Source organism: Bombus terrestris, chromosome 13 (genome assembly GCF_910591885.1).
Source record: "Bombus terrestris chromosome 13, iyBomTerr1.2, whole genome shotgun sequence".
In the NCBI taxonomy this organism is placed as follows: Eukaryota; Metazoa; Arthropoda; class Insecta; order Hymenoptera; family Apidae; genus Bombus; species Bombus terrestris.
In genome coordinates this window covers 7,168,352-7,188,916 of record NC_063281.1, presented here as the reverse complement: position 1 = coordinate 7,188,916, position 20,565 = coordinate 7,168,352, and the positions used below count along the sequence as shown (strand labels likewise).

General features: G+C 42.0%; 1 protein-coding gene across 7 annotated transcripts in view; it reads left to right on the top strand.

The window, feature by feature from the left end:
- The window catches only part of LOC100645298 (homeotic protein distal-less), a 113,296-nt gene that overhangs the window by 74,497 nt on the left and 18,234 nt on the right, over positions 1-20,565 (top strand). For 4 of the 7 annotated variants that reach the window (XM_048411321.1, XM_048411320.1, XM_048411323.1 and 1 more), the window contains exons 3-4: positions 11,966-12,137; positions 13,352-13,664. In XM_048411321.1, the coding sequence (XP_048267278.1) occupies positions 11,966-12,137; positions 13,352-13,664 (485 nt within the window). Of the gene's footprint in view, positions 1-11,965; positions 12,138-13,351; positions 13,665-15,732; positions 19,812-20,565 lie in introns of those variants that run through there. The other 3 variants (XM_048411325.1, XM_048411324.1, XM_003399982.4) reach the window with 1 other exon arrangement.

The following is a 20,565-nucleotide window of genomic DNA, read 5'->3' as shown; positions in this document are numbered from 1 at the left end:
TATCTAATTCTTACATGAAAGACACGTTGTTCCCGTTAGGAATGAACATTACAGTATAATCAGTTTCTTTTTAATTGATAATGTGGAACAAATGCAATTGCATGTGTCTTGTTGTTTAATATTAGACGAGAAGTAGATGAGAAATTATTGTTTGTAGTGGTATAGCCTTGAAGAGATGATGGATGTGACCAGTGTGATATCGTTACGCTGTTATAATAGTGATTAGACGTTGTATGCATACAGACGTTGAAATGTATAATGAATTCCTGTAGAAAAACATATATTTTAAATACATAGCTGTCGTTTCGTTTGCTTATCTCGTGTCTCAGAAAAATGCACTCAGAAGAGATATTTCTCATTTATTCCACAAAGTAGTGGAATTGCAACACTATCTTGAAGCAAAAAGCACTAACCCAGAAAACATTGCATATCTACCGATGTTAATGCAGTTATATATTCATGCGCACTGAATTAGAAACAGTAAAACATGTATTACAAAGAGATATCTATCAAATACGTTGCGTATCATCGTCGCAAAATTCCACCGACTGTAGCTAATATTTGTATCGTGTGGTCCTATCTGATTTTCTAAGTCTTCTTCTCGAAATACTCAAGAACAAGAAACTATGTGAACTATCGGATCAACATAAGGAGAAGGAAGTTCTAAACAAGAAGAATTACTCAGAAAAGCGTACTCCTGTTGTTTTCACAGAAGAATGGAGTGAAAAGGGGCTAAACAACGAAGACAAAACAGCGGAGGCTCATTTTTCTATGTACGACTGCAATTTAAACGCAGTCAGAACGCGAATGTAAACGCGACCGTGGCTTAGTGGGACGCTGACCACGGCGTAGGAACGACCCAGGGGACGAGGATCTACACCTCGATGAGCACAGCACGACATTCTCCTTGCCCCTTGCCTCTCTGTTCCCGGTGGTCCCTCGTTTTCTTCCTCCGCGGCCGCTACCAAGAAGAAGGTTCCTTCTCTCTCTCTCTCTCCCTCTCGCTTCTTCTCCTCTCCTCCGCCTTCAACTTCTTCCTCGCGTCTTTTTTTCCACTCTTCCTTCCCCGCCTGTCTCTTTCTCTCTCTTGTCCTGTCTCCGCTCATCGTCCTCGAGCGCGTCCACCACGATTGTCCGGTAAACCATGGTGCGAACCGCTCACCGTGACGAAGGTATCCACCTACAAACGAGGACTTATTCCGAGAGCAGCTCGTGGAAACTCGCGAATACCGACATGGGAATCGGCCGAGCTGAGTTTGCCCCGTCTCGTTAATTATGCCAATGACAACCAGCTGAAACGCAGGATTGAGCTGTTGAACGCGGTGGCTCCTGGTTTCGAACCCCACCCCCTCTTATACGTGTCGAAGGGTGTGGAGTAAATTGAGTGGATGTTTGTTAAACTTTCGCAGGGATGATTCATAGATTTTGGATTTTCTTTGTTTGCAAAAGATTGCTTTTTTTTTGAAAAGAAGGAAATTTTTTGAATTGGCGAAGTAGAAGCTTTGGGTCACTGATTTAGTTGAGAACTGCGAGCATTGGGAGATTTCGTCATTCTATTTAGAAATCTATCCCGCTATGAGCCAGCAAATTCAGATTATTCGGTATTACCAAATAACATTAAGAAATATCAAATAATCTGAATTTTTTGCTTAGACTGAGATACATTTTCAAATAGAATAATTAATATCTCTTTTAATCCTATACTAAAGTACACATTTACATGGACGCGTTGAACGAGCACACGATAAGGAGCAAAGATAACGTGTTACACAATTTATGCTGAAAGTGAAAATTCGATTCGAAATGAAAAAAAGAGGTTAAACATATAGCCACATCCAAATTACCCGTACCATGTATAAAAGGCTGTTCATTGAAACACCAGAGATCGTTACAAAGATAAAGAGTTCCCGCGAATAAAAATATTGAAACAGAAAGTGAAGGAGAGAAAGTGATCCACGAATCACTAGGCTAAACTAAAACCTGATGATCCATCGACCTATATGGTAGATACTGATGGAACAGCAGAGATAAATGTTAGTGAATGTTTTCGGTGAAAGCCACGGTAGCATAATATAATCGGGATATCATTTAGTGGAACATCGGGGTCTAACGCCGGATATTATTCTTTTACCACGATCTAACGAGGTTGAGCGAGCAAGGAGGTACTCGTTTGCCGAAGAGGATGGCGCGAAGCGATGCGAGGCATGCTGGAAGTCAGGATCAGTTCCTATGCATGCGATTGCATGCGGATGAATAGGGCCTTTGTGTCTTGCGAACGACAGCCAGTACGATATACAATAACGGTTCCCTAAGATTTCTCACGTAAGCCAGGATCTGCATGTAGCCAGGAGAGAGATGTGGTTCAACGTTTGCTCCGGCGCATCTGCATTTTATCATAAAACCACGTAAACGCATAACGGGACTCGGGCTCGTCCTCGTGTACTTTCAAACTTTGTCCATGCTCCTTCCTCTATTAGGACTTCTTACGAGATATTAATTATTCACTGTGTTCAGTTAACAGCGCATTCTGATACATACATAAATATTTACGACATCCTCCAAGCCTTTTCCGAGCTTTCGTTCCATCAGCATTTCCTATGATACACGTAATACACTTGTTTTCTCTGTTTAAGTAGTAGCTCAATTTAAGTAATGGTTCAGCTAGACATATTTTTGACATTCTTCAAACTTTTCACTTCCGACGATATACGAAATATTACTCGTTCTTTATGTTCAATCAACAATAGCTTTTGATACATGTCTTTAACATTCTTCAAAATTTCCCAGATTTTTGAGATATTAGGATTTTCTATGATTCGTTAAAATATACCCATTTGCCACAGTCATGTAACAATGTACTTAGACACATATTCGAATAATCTGTTCTTTTGATCAGCCTACTCGTAGTTGATGACAGACCAGATGTATCGCTTATTTTATTCTTTGATATAAACAGCAGAAAGCTAACTCCTGAGAATCGTCTTGTAATAAGTAAAATCGTTCGAACTGAATGTTACATTTCGCTTCCTCGTAACTGTAAAACGATCTATATCTTAATCTATTTTTCTCATAACGCAAACACTTTAGAAATGAAAAATATGAAAATCCCATTTATTGTGTCATTAATTCTCAAGTATCTGCTAAATCTCCGACTGAGTCAATAATTCTGTGTCTCACTGTAACAATAAGAGTGTCTGACCTACAAATTCTTCGACCATCTGTAAGATTATCTCTCGCTTCAAGTAAAAATTATTCTTTCTGCAATTGGACAATCTTTCATTTTAACTTCCTCGAAGTGCCAATTATTGTTTGAACCAAACAACGGAGAGTTCGAATTTTCCAAAAGTTTCTCAATTTCGCTGCGGTCTGTGTATTAAATCCCTCTTGTGAATTCAGGCTGAGCGCAGGTATCGATGAACAGTAACCGGCACGAAGTGTGCGTGTCCGCGCAGGTGGAAAGAGAGACGGGAAAAAGAGAGAAGGAAAAGGCCGTGTAGAGAATGCATCGGTACGCGATGATGTAACGGCGTTATGAATATGTACAAAATAACAAATGGTCCCGGGACAAAGGAACGGTGACAGGGTACGCGCGTGTACCGCTCGTATTCCGGCTGTCGCAGCCTCACTCGTTCCACACGGTACGTGATCGCGGTGTAAAACGGTGTTTCGATTTCAGCCATAACCATTTTTCGCCTGTTCGATACACAGAGAGAAACGAAACACGGGAATAGAGAGAAAGCAACAGAGAACCTTGGTCGTTGGGAATAGGTATAATAACACTCGTGATAATCGCGTTTCCGATTAAGATTCCTCTGGTCGGCAAACAAACGTGCGGCGCACGTGCTCCATTGTACTCGCTGGGAGCAACAAAATGTTTCTCGCGATCATGATTAAAAAAGGAGAATAAAAAAAAAGGACAAGATAAAAAAAATGGGAAAAACAGGTAGGCGAGAACATCGCACGAACGTTTGATTGATATCTAACTAACGCGTCCAGCCACGGAACGTGGCTCGTCCGTAAACGGAAACTCCATTAAATTTGTTTTTTCGATGCTGACCAAACGGTAGATACTATCGGAGGAAATGTGTAACGGTATCTTTTCAATTCCTCGAGGGTTTCTTACATCGTAGATTTACTGGTAAACGTCCTAGAACGACCGAACCACTATCCTGACTTTAGAAACAAACGAAATAAAAAGTAGAAATAGAAAAAATGAAAGAAGTAGAAAATAACATAGAAACGCAACGATGAAGAACGCAAAACGCAAGGGGGCCGTTGCACCACTGGGGAATTTCGTTGTTGTTAAGGTGGCACTGCGCATCACCGATGCCAGGCAGGAAGTGGGAATCGCCGAAGCAGCGAGGGGGGCAAGGAGCGGGGGAGTAGCGGAGCTGAGGGAACAGGGGAACCCGACGCTGCATTGTGGGAGTGAGCGGGCGAGCGAAATAAAAAAAAGGCATTATAGCATTATGCGAACGAACGGGGCCCTAGTGACGCATTTACACGGCTGTTATTATCCCCTTCCCTGTCCCCCACCCCCCTTCTACCACCCTCAACTAGGTAGGAAACGTAGGTATCTACGATACCTGCTAACATGCTCTGACAGACGAGACAGTTCGGAAAACTCGACATATGTCGTCCGTACGTATATATACTTGTTTGAATACATTAATAAAAATCGTGGTCGAATTCGAATCCCTCGATTCGGTGATTCTATCGTTCCCACGAACCATTGGTTGCAACTCGGTGGCAGTTAGAACGTTTTGATTTGATTGGGAGCAATGATGCTTTAATTTGTCGATGTCTCGTGTGATATTCAAGATTAGGAAGATTCGATTAACCCTTTGGCACATGTGGATGACATATTCTACGCTATAACATCGATCACTAACGTTATAAGTGAGATGTGATGTACGTCTTTGTACAATGACGCGAGATGTTCGAATAATATTCTATAGATTTGGATAAAAATTAATTTGCAAGATTGCAAGGGATTGACGATGTTAAACATAGCAATGTTGCAACGTAAAAGTTTCTATTAGTTTCATTTTATCTGTAATATTCTATTGCAAAAATGATAAAACAGATATATGAAATATTTCGCCTATAGTATTGGATAAATGCGTCGCGAGATATCTCGTCTACAAATACAAAGGGGTTAATCTTTAACTGTTTAAGATAGATTCTCGTACTAGCAACAGAAGCAATAATTTTTCAGAATTGTAGAATTGTAGAGAAATAAATACTCTACTTTCAAAAGACTCGGGAGAATTTTCACAGTGACAAGTTGCTCGTTAACAGCCCTTATCGATCGAAATATCCTCATTTCGCCGCCACTCGTTATCAGAATTCGAGGCTCTTCGCTTCAACGTCCCCGTTTCCATCTCCATCGATTCGTAGCTGATTGCCAGCCCGTTGAAAAACCCTTCAGCGACGTGCAGTGTGTGGCCGTCGTCCGGTACCGATGACGGATTAGTTTGTTACGGCTTTCGGCTTAACGGAGGGCGCAGGTAGGCCGTGCCGATACGCGTGATTATTTATTGTGCGGACAGATTGGATCATTCAGAACACGCCGATGGGGGTCCCTGTCTATATGGACAAGGATCGACCCGCCACGGGAATATAACTCGATCCAATCGGCGATACACCGCTGCGATATAACCTCCAATTTTGTGTCAGCAGAGATCTGCACGTGGTCAACGGGGAGGTGAACGAAACGTGATGATTGGTGAAATAATTCGCAGCTATATTTCCTACAGTAATTTAACTTCTCTTACGTAGCACTTTAGACACGTGTTTGTAGAGAAAAATAAGATTGAGGAGTAGCTTGTGGGATTAAGTCCTGCGATATTACATTTCTATAAATAAAATATTTTCATTTATATATATCATATATGAATATATCTATATCACATATTGAAGAATAACTTCATTAACGTAATAACCATATTAACGCTTTAATGACGGAGTATGGTAATTGAGATCTTATGTAGAATATACTCAGATTGTAGTATGCAAATATCGGATGTAAATATATCAGTGGTATGTGATTTAAGCAGTGTTAGATACATGATACAGAAGTGATGATTTATGTCGCTCAGTTTTCTCTACTTGAAAATGTTCATATCGATACCTTGATTAATTTATAAGATGCAATTTGAACTAAGCCATTGCTCATGGTAAAAGCACTTCATCTGTGCTGTGACCCGTGCTGATGTTAATTTATTCACATATTCGCAGAGTTTCGCATAAATATCGAAAAAACAAATGAAGAAAGATAGAATGAATTTCGTGTGTTGACCTTGAATAATTTGATAAAAAGATATTGTAAGTTTAGATATTAAAGATATTGAAGATATATGCTACTAAGAATTAAAAATATATAATGTGCGATTGAAGTAGCTGACCAGTAGAAGAAATATGGTAACAAAAATGTTTCATGAAATGTATTTAATCTTGTGTACCGAGAACATAATTAGTAATCAGTTGTACGACAGACATATTGTTAGCGTTCGCGTTCACGATCGTTGCATACTCATATACGCTTAAACTGGTTTGCCGTTGTGTTTTATTTGAAAAACAAAGTAATTATACGTAGATAAACATCGTAGCCATTGGTCAAACAGAATGCGTTAAAAACGTGGAACAATGTCAGCCGCGCGCGGTCTTATCAATGCCTAGAGAAATTATGACTAGCAGCCATCACTCTATTGGTTTTATATCGTGTTATTGCTCACGCAGCTACCGCCATTAGACTAATTGCGTTTAATTGTCCAGCCCCCGTTTCGATTATTCGGGGAATGATACAGCATAGTCTGTTAATGGAATAGATAATTTTTGTGTGACGCGAATTTTGTCGAAGATAACCGCTTTTAGATATTTATCTGTTCAATATTTTACTTTAACGATCGATTTTTCATACGTGGCTTCTACAAAATGAAAGTTAAATTCCTCTTATGCTAAAAAAAAAAAAAAAAAGGAGAAAATAGACTTAACAACTAATATTTCATTCGAGAAACTAACCTTGCATATGTAGTTTGTATGAAATAAAAATTGCCAATCAAATGAATTTTGATGTTTCTTATTTTGTTCGTATTTTTTAAATTGAAGAAAAAGTAGACGTATCAAGATTGATTGTTAAAAAAAAAAGAAGAAGTTAACGGAGTTTCACGGAGGAAATACAGAAATAAATTTGGTATCTAGTTTAGCCCGGCATAACGATCCGATGTTTCCCAAGGAAGCGCGTGAGTCAGATGCAACGGAACTTCACCGTTTTTACGTTCGCATTACCATAACCTTTCGAAACCTTCCGAAAGTTTTATCGCCCATGCCTCCCGCCATTGTATAACTAGGTTGTAACTACAGTTAGCAGAACTGCGCTGAAACGGCACGCCGCTATCGACTGCTATTATCAAGTCAAGGACTACATTTTTGCAAGCACCAATTACGGTATCCATGTCTGTCATACGTTACTAAGTGACGAATATTGAGAGATACATAAGTGTATATATAGGAACATGTAGATCGTAGACCAAAGTTCAAAACTTTGTAACATACTTCGTACGGTCCGATGTTCCCAGTAGAATTAGGACCACCTGTGATCAGACATAATCACCAACGTAAATCGTTGTAATCTCCTTTTGGTAATGAAATAATCTTTCGTTTCTTTGGGTTTCATTTTTGCAAATATGATTTCATTGTAAGTAATTGTGATGTTAATACGAATATAAAAAATAATAATAACACCGTTATATATTGTACTTTAAAATGTAAAACATAAGTAAAATCGGTATAATCTTTCCCAACCCTAATATTTGTATAGCAACACGGAGGCTAGTAAATTCCTTTCAATTAATTTTTACCATTCAACGTAGTGTTAAAAGAACCCTCTTGTACATCGTTGTACATAACATTTAGACGACAAACGTTCGAAGATAAACGTCTCATAAAATGAAGTAGAATAAGGACCGCCGTTTTATCGGCGTATCATAAAGAGAAGAAAATCGTAATACGTTTCTACATCATATTACATAAACAAACTTTGATAAAAATTATGTTTAAAATTAGTAAATGCCTATTGGCTTATGCGCGTGACTTTACACAAACCACGAACATTCCCGCTACCCCGTACGATTTCATCGCGATTCCAATGGTGCCAGGACAATCCATCAGTAACATAGTGGCGAACAGCTGGCCCGGGGATTCGGGGAGAGGGAGAGAGAGCGTTCTTGGAGATCGCGGCTCGAATCGGTGGGAGCGTTTTCATTTAGACGTAGATTATTCCTAGATGCCTCTCTCATAAATATTAAACAGGCGGCGCGCGCGCTCTCGGATTCACGCAGGCGAAACGTTGCCGTACTTTTTACTCTGGAACCTTGTCCCGGCTGCTGCCGGGCTGCTGTGCCCGCCGCTGTACCCCTGTTCCTTCTTCCCTCTATATACCTCACGCCCCCTTCACCCTACGGCGACGATCTGTCGCTCATTGAGTATGCATCGGCGATATCGACAGGCGGGGGCTGTTACCAGAGTGCCTGGCTGTTTCGCCTTGGGCGATGTCGGAAGCCGTTGCTGGTCCCAGCAATATCAACGACGCCAACAACGAGGTCATCCTATCTTGTTCCCTCTTTGTTTATCCCTTGGCGAAGGTTCGCGCGCGACCACCGGCTGACAGGAGTAATTTTTGCACTCGCGCGGGGCGGCCATTCGACGTGGCTGCGTAGAACCACTCACACATAGAAGACCAGGAGTGCACGCGTGTTTATACATTCTCCAGGATGCTGGAGGAAAAGAGATAACAGCAGCTTGCCACCGTGCCGTTCTAGTGGCCATCGGCGTTATACCCGCTTCGCACACGCTGCCTCTACTTCTTCGTATTTTTCGTACTCTTCTCCTTGTTCGTATATTCTTCTCCTGCTTGTTCCTCCTCTTCTTCTTCTTCTTCTTCTCCCTCTTTCGTCCTTTCGTTCTTCCTCTACCCCTTATGTATTCCGTCGCAAGGCGGTGCTGACTCGTCACGCGAATTTGCATACATTTCGAGCCGTGGTCAGTGCATTTTTTGCGAGAATTCCTGCTGCCGTCTGGTTACGGATGTCCCGCCGCGACAACGCGGCTAGACTGATTACGACAATCGATGTCTAAACGGAAAATTTCTTTCCGAGAATCGATACTTTATTTACGATAGGAGAGATCGCCTCTAGACAGTTTCGTTACGCGACAAGCCGCGAACGTTCCCACTGTTTTCCATCTATAAAACAACTCTTCTAAATAACCAACAAGTCTTCTCCCGTGCGAGCCAACGTACCATCCCTTCGCGTCGAAGAATCTACACCTGCGTCATGCTATGACGACAACATACCTTGGTCTCCGAACAAAAAAGGCGGACGTAACTCGCGAGCGAATATCTCATGAACAAAAGCGAGCAACCCCGACGTTGTCAGCCCTTAGAGGCCTCCAATGTTCTTCTTCGTATGCCGCGTGTGTCACGCTGGCTGTAAATATCAATAAACAAAGCCAGTGGCAGTGGGCAAATGCCCGGAGCCCAGCCCCGACAATGAAATAAACCACGCCGCGATGAGGTTTTAGCTCTGGCCCCTTTGTCGGGCGCCATCTCCTGCGCGCAAGCACGCTCCGCTTTTTCACCGAGCAATTAGAAAGAGATTTATTTGCGCTGGCACGCCAGCCACACGCTTGCCAATAAGACAGACTGCGAGAAGGAGGCAAGCTCGCGAGTGTTCGACTAGCAACATATTTTTCGGCCGATACACGTATCGTACCGCTCAGCCACCATTTTATACAATGCACACGTAGTGACACGTGCATTCTCAACGCGCGTATTCTATGACTAGTACGCGCACTTGTAACACATGTACTTAAGTAAAGAACCGCGAGTTTCAACGGACCGATGCGCCTCACGAAACGTGAAACAATGTCGGCCACGAGTATTTCTTTCGAGGTTAGACAAACCCGCTGTTGCGGTTTTAATGAACTCGTTTTGACGTGACGATGCCTCCCCGTACCTCCTCCCCCTTTTCTCTTTGCTTTCTCCGTTTTGCTCGTCGTTCTAACCACATCGTCCCTTGCCCCTTGTTCACCGCTGGCCTCCGGCTCCGTGCTTCACGGAGCCGACTTAGTTAATTAAAGTAACCGTACGGTTTTTGATTGACGCCCAAGGCGTAAAAAGTCGTGGACTCCGTGTACGTATCCGACACCCAACGCTCGCTCGTCGGTTACGCAATGGCGGATCACCGAGGGTTGACACGGAGAACCGACAAGAAGCGTCTTCTCCGGTGATTGATAAGAGTTCCAGTTTCTTTGATTAATATTCGAGAGTTGAATGTGCGGTTTATAGTAGGTTCTACGGGGAAAATATCCTCGGTATCCGAGTTTCCTAAGTTCTACGTTACGAAGGTTTCAGAACTTGAAATTCTTACAATTGGGAATTAATGAAAATAAAATATTTTATAAACGTTAGAAATAATTCAAGCTTTTTCGTAAAGCCCTACAAAAAAGCGTGAATTTAAAAAATACATGGCGATTTCGAAACATAAAGCATTTATGAAGATTTGAATGTTTGATAAAGTTTGAAAAGAATCTAAGTTTCTTATAACTTTTTAGAATGAAACATACGTTTCGAAACTTCTATGTTGATTTCGCATTACAAAAATAGGATAATTTATAACCATTGTAAATGATCTCGATTTGTCGTGGCTCTTTAAAATCAAGCGTAAGAAGTTGAAGATTTCAGAGCTCAAAAAGGGAATGAAATATAAAATATTTTATATATTCCAAAAACGATCCAGATTCCTCGTTACGCTTTTGAATCAATCTACAGGACAGGAACACAAGAATTCCAGCAATTATTCATGTTACATGTAATCAGTGTTTTTCTTATCCCAGTGTTTTGTCGTAGAAAATTTACATACAAAGTTGCAACTCTCGATTTCCCAGAAAAGGAAACACCGTATAAAACGTAACGTAGATGTGGTAAAAAAGCCAGCCCTCCGCTTCCGGAATTTTTTCTACGCGCAGGGTTAACGCGCACCGTTTACCTGGTACTCGCAAAACATACAAAACGTAGAGTTTCAGCTCGGTGTCTGTTCCTCTCTCGCTCTTTGCGCTCACCTAGCCGAGCCATGCTTACGTAAGATTGAGCAGCGCGTCACGTGCACGCGGCGCATGTATAGATCGCGCTAAGACACAAAAAAATACCGCATGTGCAATCCTAACAGCGGCACAAGCGCATTAGTATCCGCCGCACAGGCCGAACTCGACGTTCCGCGCGCGGCGTGTAGGCAGAGAAACAGGCAAAAGAAACGATAGTTACGAAACGAGCAGTTCCTCTCTTCTTTTTCTCTTATTTTTTCATCTTTTTTCCTTCGTTCGTTCTTCTTCGTCGACGTCAGTTTGCAACCCAGTAGCGCGACGACGGTACGACGGTATTATGTAGATTCTTCATAACGTGGCTGAATACGATCGAAAGCTGCACAATCCTTCCTTCATCATCGATATATCCGTCCAGTCGCTGTACCAACGTCGATAAAAACCCCTCCTCCTCTCTCCTCCGACTCACTATGTACGCTTGTCCCTCTTGCAAAATATATATGTATGCCACGCCGAACAAGCGTGTATCATTACGCTCGGTGCGTACTGGCAGAAATTCATATCGGCCTCTGTAATTATCGGATGTTTGACGGACGGAAGGACAGCGGCAACAGAGACAGTGAAAATTGCTGGTCTCTGGCGACCGCAGCCGTACACACCGTCTCGGTCCACGTTAAATAGTACATCAACCTCGTGCTGCGACTCGCAGGTTCTCTTCGTTTTTCTTTCTTTTTTCGTCCGCGGCCGCGTTTTCTTCATTCGTTTTTCTCCTCATCGTTTCGGTCTCTTTCGCCAATAGCTACTGACAACTCGCGAAACGAGTTCCACCTGACCTGATCGTTCCCTCGTCGGATTTTTGTTGCAGGTGAAAATCTGGTTCCAGAATAGAAGAAGTAAATATAAGAAGATGATGAAGGCGGCGCAGCAGGGCGGCGGTGGCGGCGGAGGGCAACACAGCAGCCTTCTAGCCGGTGGAACCGCTCTACCCGGAGGACCATCCCCTCAACCGGGTCAACCAGGAAGTCTCATGCAAGGAGGTGTGTTCGCATATAATGGTAACGCGGTAATCTGGAGGAAAAAATCGGTTTATCATTATTTTGATCGGGTATATTAAAATACCCGTGGAAATAATGGTATCACACGATGTTTCCAATTAATTACGATTCCATATTATAGACATCGATTACGTTAAAATGGAAGCAATTTCTATACACTTTTAATTAGATCAAAAATATTTAGTATGTCCATTTAACAGGATTAGTTTATTTAGAAATACGCCTTAACGAGATGATTTTGATGCCTGATACGTGATCACGTTAATCAAGATAAGAAAGAAAGGCATAAAAACTTCCATGCCGCAATTTTCTTCACGATGCAAGTGCTACTCACGAATACCAACTCAGAAGATATAAATCAATTAGAGAGATCGAATCGTAATGCCAGTGGCATAAAACCGTTCGATAACCTTGTCGATCCACATACATATCTCGGCTTCGATTTCGAGATTACAACTGGTTCAATGAATTATCAGCGCGCTGTATTTTCTCACATCTTCCTCGATGAAATCATCTCTAAGAATCGACGTAAATCCTAAGTTATATTTTAATTTCAATTAACATTGATTCGCGAACCACTCATATTTCTAAATACTTATAAATCAATTTCTTCCTGTTGTCAATCTGGATATTCTGGTTCGATCAATTACCAAACCGCGCTCTTTCCACGATTTCTTCTATCAGTTTCCACATAACTCAATAAACCAGTCCTGAATCTCCATCGACATACCAATCCCCTTCTTCCACCAACTCTGATATTCTCAATTTAAAGCAATTTCTCAAATCTCAAATCTTCTCACTATCGATCATATAATATTTCCTCCCGGTCTAATAAATTGATCCAATCTTTACCTAACCTAATCCGATAAATTAATCCCCATTCCCCAGCTCTAAATTTTCATCCATCAAATCATCTAAAACCAATCCCTTTCTTCCACCAATCTCGATATTTTCAACTCGATTCCATTTCCAAAGATGCAAAACCCTGACTCTTTTTCCTCATCGACTCCCGCAATATTCCCTCGCAGCTCGATAAATCAATTCACCCGGCACCCCCGAACGACTTTGGATCATCCCCGTAACGCGTCAATGGAACGCTGCAGCGAATCGAAATGCTCCACCCCCTCGTTCTGTTCCGTTCAAGATAAGGTTATATCTGGAGGATCGATCTCGAATGTTCTCTGTTACCGTTTCAGGAGGCGGAAGTTCCGTGTCGGGCAGTCCGACGACGGGCTATCTCGGTGGAATGGGAGGTGGCGCAGGGGGTCACACCCCCGGCAGTTCGAGCCCAGGAAGCGAGATGTCGCCTCAGCACAACGAGAGCCCGCCCGCACCCTCTTGGCCGGGCGAGATGAAGCACCATCCGCATTCGCACGCGCCACCGCACACTCACCATCACCCCCATACGCCTGGCCACCATCCACCGCCGCCACCGCCGCCGCCGCACCACGCGGGTTACATGCCACAGTACTCCTGGTACCAAGCGGATCCTAATCCTGGACTACTCACGTAAGTAGTACTTCTAGTATTCATTGGACAACTCTGTTCGACTAACCGATCACGATACACCGTGTCCACAGGACGATATTTCACGATTGACGAGTGCTATAATATACACAGACTCATGAAAGTATTTCAACATTTGTAGAGATTTTTTATGGATGTGTACGGTGTGCCGTGGGAAACATTTTGAAATTGCATCGGTACTGTTGTGAGACTCGACTACTGTGATTATGTTGCTAAAGTTTTAAACCAATACGAAAATATGTACATGCAACAATTATATGATATTGGCTTATCCCAAAAGCTTCTTTTCTTTCACAGGCAAATAATAGATGCACATTTTTTGTTTTATTATTTTTCTTATTTTATTGAACTATGTATGATCCAATAGTATTGTTCCAATAGAACAAGATGGATCATATATAATTCAATAAAATAATATAAAAACAAAGCTGTTGCGTATCTATTATGTCCTTATGATACGAAAGAAACGTTTGGAGTAATCTAATATTCAGTACAACTATTATATTCCGCAGAGATCACGAAAGTATTTGAACAGCAAATTTTTTATTATAATAAATAAATCTCAATATTCAGTAAGACTGTGTTTAATACTTATTCGAAGCTTAAAATGTCTATTCATGCTGTATTTTTAACTTGTATACTGGTGTATCATGTTTTAGATTGGTCTAAAATTTGATCAATTTAATCACGACAGTAGTGTTTCATTACAATCCTAATGAAATTTCATTTTGATCGGTTGCTTTAATGGGGACGCTGAATTTAGGGTGTGAAAGATACTAATGCACGGTATAATAGACGAAGTTGCATAGTTTGAAATTTTAGTGGATCGAGTTACGAGGACTTAAGAGTTTCTTTCTTGTAGATATTTTTTAATTTATGGATTAATTTATAGATTAATATATATAGAAGATTTATAGTAAGGAGATTTAGGTGAATATTACCGTTGTTTCTAGCGGAAACGCGTTCCATTATTCCTTGATAATTCATTGTGACATTCCATTCGAGTAAAGATTTTCGTAAATAAAATCCGTTGCAACTTTAATCCTGCAATACTGCATTCTTCGCTAATTATTGTTTCAACTATTTCTAAATTCTCGAATATTTTAAATATTGATGAAATAACTTGTTATTTATGTTTTCTAATAATTTTTCCGAAATAATCTAACCCGACTGAACTTGTTCCATGTAATTGTTATTATTTGAACTAACTTTCATTGTTCAATATATAGTTACAGCGTTACGAAGTTAAAAGGAACGTAACATTTACCGACGTAAATATATGTAGTATCTTAATGGGTCTTAGAGAAAAGGACAAGTAATGATGTTTTGATTTAATAAATAATATTCGAAGCAACGAAATTATTACAATGCTGTCGTACGTCTTATTCTCATAGACGGCTTTCGACTTCCCGATTCACACTCTCTGGCTTCTACACTCGCTCGCTCTCGCTTCTCAATTCACACTCTGCACACCTTTTGCATTCGTCCTCTCCGGCTTCTCAACTAACACTGTCTTTAACATCTCTTTGTCTTTTCCCACCGTATCACGCATGTGTCCCGAAAACGCCCGTGGCCAGGGTCACGCAGGCCCTTTCCACGAAACTATACACTTAAAAAGAAGACCGACGACACATTGATGTACCCGACGATGCCGCGGCTCTCGCGACATTGTTTATGGTTCGGCCGATATCTTAGGCCTTTTGTCCACGATACTACATATATATACACATACAAACTTTAAATATCAACGACACATCGGTTCCTTGCATTGCATTATACAAATTAAAATAAAGGACATTCTTATCAAGAGAATTTATCTATAATTCCAACATGTACGCCCGGATGAAGAGAATTTAGCAATAATTCCAACATCTACTCCCAGATAGAAGATACAACGATTAACTCGTGTTTCCTGATCTATCGATATTCCCGATCGAATGACCCAAAGAAATCGTGTACGTGGAAATAGAGGGGGAAGACCTCTATTTCCACGTAGGGTGGCACGAAGGGCTGGGTTCTAATGGCTCGTTCGTCTGTCGTATTTTTTCAGGGTGTGGCCGGCGGTTTAACAAAGATGTCCTTCGAGCTGTGTTCAGGAGGAACCGCTTCTTCGTAGCACCGCGGACGTGCCAGCGCCCCTGCCCCAAAGTGTGAATACGTATAGCACCTGTCGCGATGGACTTCGCGTTCGATGTTAATAAATTGTTTCTATCTCTTAACGAGAGCCGCGTGTTCAGCGACTGGTTTTCCGGTCTACGACAAATTGGTCGTCCGTCGTTACGACGAAGAATCAAAGCGTTGCGATTGTACGATCTATAGGGAACCAATCGCGATGATAGTAAGTTGGAAGAACGCAGTTATCCTGCATCGACGAAAATGAACGAACTTTTCGTGAAATGAAAACGTTCAGTAGAGAATCGAATTCACGTACGATTATGCATCGCGAATGGCGATTCGCAAATGATGCACGACTCGATTTTCACGTCGATGGAATTTATATGAAAGGTCTATCGACGACGATGGACGATCGTGCTGTGCCTGTGAATGAAATCATCAAAGAGAGGGGACAAAGGGCAGCCGAAAAATCGCACAACAGATAACGACGACGTACGAATCATCGAATAGATGTAATAGAATCTCCTCAATCGGAGATCGACGGCAGATCGTCCTCGTTCGCTTCGCGAGCTTACCGATCGCTCTTCGTCGTCGAACGCTCGGAACCAGGCAGAACCAGCTGATCGATCGATCTAACTGTGACTGAATTATCGATAGAATTTCAATGATCGTGAAACAATTAACAAAGTGATCAGGAACAGTTTCCGCCACTTCGTTAAATGTCAAGATAGCGGTCGGCTCCTCGTCGAGCTGTTGGCAAATTATCCATCGGATGGTTCTCGCGGACCAAGGATATTTTCGCCACCTGAAGGAGGGGATACGATGTTTCGCGTTCTAAATGATTCACAACGATTCCTCGGTTTCCTTCGTAAATGTCAATCTGTTTGTTAGATGACGTTAGATCGGTCGATCTTTTGTGACAGTTGCCCAACCGAGGCGGCTGACCCACTTCGTGCTCTGGAAGCTGGATCTCGTCGGATCAAACGGCAACAGAGCGAGAAGAGAACAGAAAGGCGGAGAAGCTGAAAGGGTAACCGCGAAAGGGGACAGAAAGAAGGACGGACAGAGACGAGACGGGCGAAAGATGGAGAAAGACGGTTTACGAAGATAGAGAGAGAAAGAAAGAAATATTGCACAAACTCGTCGTCGAGAAACAGTCGTTCCTCAAGGCGGTTAAAAGTAATAAGATCCTAATGACATTTTCGTGAGTCAAACGATCTCGGCAATCACGGTGGCGCGCTGTAATCACCGGTCCCTCCTTTCCGGATGAAGCAACCGAACGCGGTGGACCCTCCTCCGAAAAGGAGCGGAGGACACGAAGAGATACGCGCGATTTACCACGAAACCCGAGGCCGTGCACAGTCAGTGGAAAAAATCATTATCTCGGTCGACGACGCGACGGACAGTTCTGACAAGTGCGCGTTCATTAAATTCGTGAAAAAAAGAGGGAAAAAGAAGAAACGAAACATTCGTGAAAGCACGGTCTCGGGTCCATCGTGGCTCGATGGAACATCAAGCGGAAACATCTGTCGCGGAGACAGTCTCCGCGATCTCGTGAAATCTTTCTCTCCTCTAAACCGCATATAGTTCGTTCGAAAGATTCGATTTCTTTCGGGAATAAATCCTGCCGTCCTCTCTGTTCGTAATTCTTCATCGAACAACCTTCAATCTCGTACCTAGAGGATGCATCGAGAAAACGAAAAGGGTTTTACGCTGTTTTTACCGTTTCCCGTCGGCCATGCTGAAGATCTCCACCCTTTTGCCATCTTTGCCATCACGGGCCAACGATATAGCTAGCTTTCAAAGAGACGCCACGAAACCGCAGGAAAAGAGAACGAACGTTTGCGGTTTGCGACTAGGGGAAACTGGGAGGGTCGGTGAGCCCCACCGCTGACCCAAATCCTCCGGCGTGTCGGTGTAACAATGGTCGTCTCATGAGAACGCGGTCTCACACAGTCCCTTTACTTCCTCATTCTACCTTCTTTTTCGCCTCCGGAGATGCCACCGTTCTGGTCGAGAACGAACTCGAGGAATCGCGAAACTTTAACAAAACTACGTCGAAAAAATCTCCTCGACTTTCTCGGATGTCCAATCTCAACTACGACATCTATTTTAGTCTTGAAATTATATTATTACATTTCCTTTTACATTTAAATTGAGTCGTTTTACATTTCAAATCGATAGATCTCTTTTTATCGTCGATATTCCAAATCCTATTCAATGGTTCGCTCTTTGTGACGGATATTGCTTAAATCTTAACAAATATTACTTAAACAACCTATTTTTTGCGTTCAATGTATCCAAATTCTGTGTCAATGATATCCTTTTGATAATCGATACATGCAAATTCAATTTAAACGACTCATTTTCTGCGATCGACGAATCCAAATTCTACTGCAAAGGTTTTCTTTTTATGATTCATATCCACAAATTCTATTTCGGTTTAAAGAAAAATTCATCTTTCGATCGAGAAATGTAAATGACAAACAGGTCTCGAGCTTGTTCCGACGGAGTTACGTTTCGTGTTTCCCCGGCGATCTCCGTTAGAATATTTCCTCGAGCGCGCTCGAGCTTTCCCATCGCGAAACTCTCGACATGGGAACAGAGTACAAAGCCAGTTTCACGCCGCTGGACATCTGGAGCCATCGCGTGTTACCTCGAAATCCGCGAGAAAGAAGTAGCCTGAAGCTAGCGAACGAGCAGAGAAGGGAAACGACCGGCGACGAGCAAGATCTACGTCGACGTGTTTTCTCTCCCCTTGTATCTTCTATCCTGGTCGAAATTTTTCTCATCATCGCGGCTTTACTCGTCGTGTTCGTCGTTGTCGTTCGACAATCTGGACGCGATATCACGGCTGTGGATTCAGTGCGATGATGACGAGAGATGACGAGCAACGATTCCCTCCGTGTATATGTACTAATAAGTGCCGTTAGATTTCGACCGCAGAGGCTGCGAGGCACGGAACGGCGACGGAACAGCGGTTCTTGCGTTTAGATTCGGTGCAATAAGGAGGCGTATGCGTGTATAATTTAAGACGAAGCTCCCTCAGTTCCTAAATTGCGTGTAGAACGAGTGAATTGCGAAAAAACAGCGTAAAACAATTCGATTCGCGCGGCGAACTGGACGAAAGTGTTTTGCCCGGCGATTCTCGCAAACGAGTAAAAGACACATCCTGTAACCCGTTATTCCAATTTTTTTTCCACGCGTATTTTTCGTCCCAAGATCCCGGCAAGAAAAAGAAAGAGAAGGTAAAAGGAAGAAGAAAATAAAATTAAAAAACGAAGAGAAAAAGAACGTTGAAGAGGGAAGCGCCCTGTGACAGTGTGTCGGTCACTTGCAAGAGCGTAACGTGTTGCAGTTTAGCTTTGTCACGCTTTCGTCGAGTTCGCGAGATAATAGAACGTTGGCCGAGGACGAGCGAAACGGACTTTAACGCGATGGGAAACGAAGAGAGGCGCGCGAGAGGAGAAGAAATATAATGGAATGACGACCATCACACGGAATAACGGAGAAGAAAATAATAAATATATATTGGAGACGAAGAAAACGAGAAGAGAGGAGTCCGTAGAATTTACTAGCGTTACTAGTCCCGGTGCAAGTAAGCGGGGATCGAATCGAGCGGCGTGAAACAGATTTATAAATGATCGATCCCTTCTGGTGCGTGTAAATATTGCACCGGGGCCCACCCCTCTTAGCACGTAAGCCGTAAAACAAGTGAAAAAAATCTGTGTATAATATGATATTGTGATAAGATGTGTAAAGATAGGAGAGAACGCGAGAGAGAGAGAGAGAGAGAGAGAGTGTGTGTGTGTGTGTGTGAGAGAGAGAGAGAGAGAGAGATAGGGAGCCAGAGATCGTCTATATACATATAGGTTAATAAGAACACGGCAGACCCCAATTTATTAATTTTATCGAGTACCCTTGTACGAATATAGATACTACGAGGACTAAAATATCTTAATTATGATTATTATTGTATAAAATATGAATAATAACTAATTAATGCAATTTAAATCGCATCGACTTATATACGTACTTACTCTGCTACCCTTGTTCGTGATTTCTCGAGTTTTCGAGAATACGATGAAGATGCAATAAAATGGAGGTCGTTCAAAGATGTTTCACAAATTGTCGTGTTAGATAGTAAATGGAGCGATTATTCGATGGTTTCCGAGGAACTGAAACTGCAGAACGGAGGATTCCAATGTCCTGACGGTAGGTTCGAGTTCCTGTTTCTTTCCCTTTTCTCTTTGTTCACCGGTAGCGGACACCACCTGCCGTTTTAAAGGCGGCGTACGCATGCTCTACTTTTATGGATAACTGTACTCCTATCTCGCTTAAAGCGAAACCACCGACTATTCCGTGTCTTCGATGCGTCTACACGGTGTCTTCGAAGAGCTGGAAAATTCACAGAATAACAAGCTTCGTGATAAAAAAAAAAAAAAAATCTCTCTCTCTAATAATACCCTGACAATATTCTTGATGGAATTATCCGAGAAACGTGTAAGTATTATTCTATTTCATAGAATGTATTCTATACCTTAACGCTACTGCAGGTCTCGGATTATTCGAAAAACTTTATCAACAACTGTTATATCGTATAGCGAGCTGATAATCGTAATCAATAACTCGTGTGAGTCATGCTACTACTTTTCTAGAAAAATATTTTACTTTCATTATTTTAAAAGGCCTCGATACATATTCTTTAAAATTAAAAAAAAATATGTCGCAATATAAAATTAAATTACAATTTGGTCGGCTATCAAAT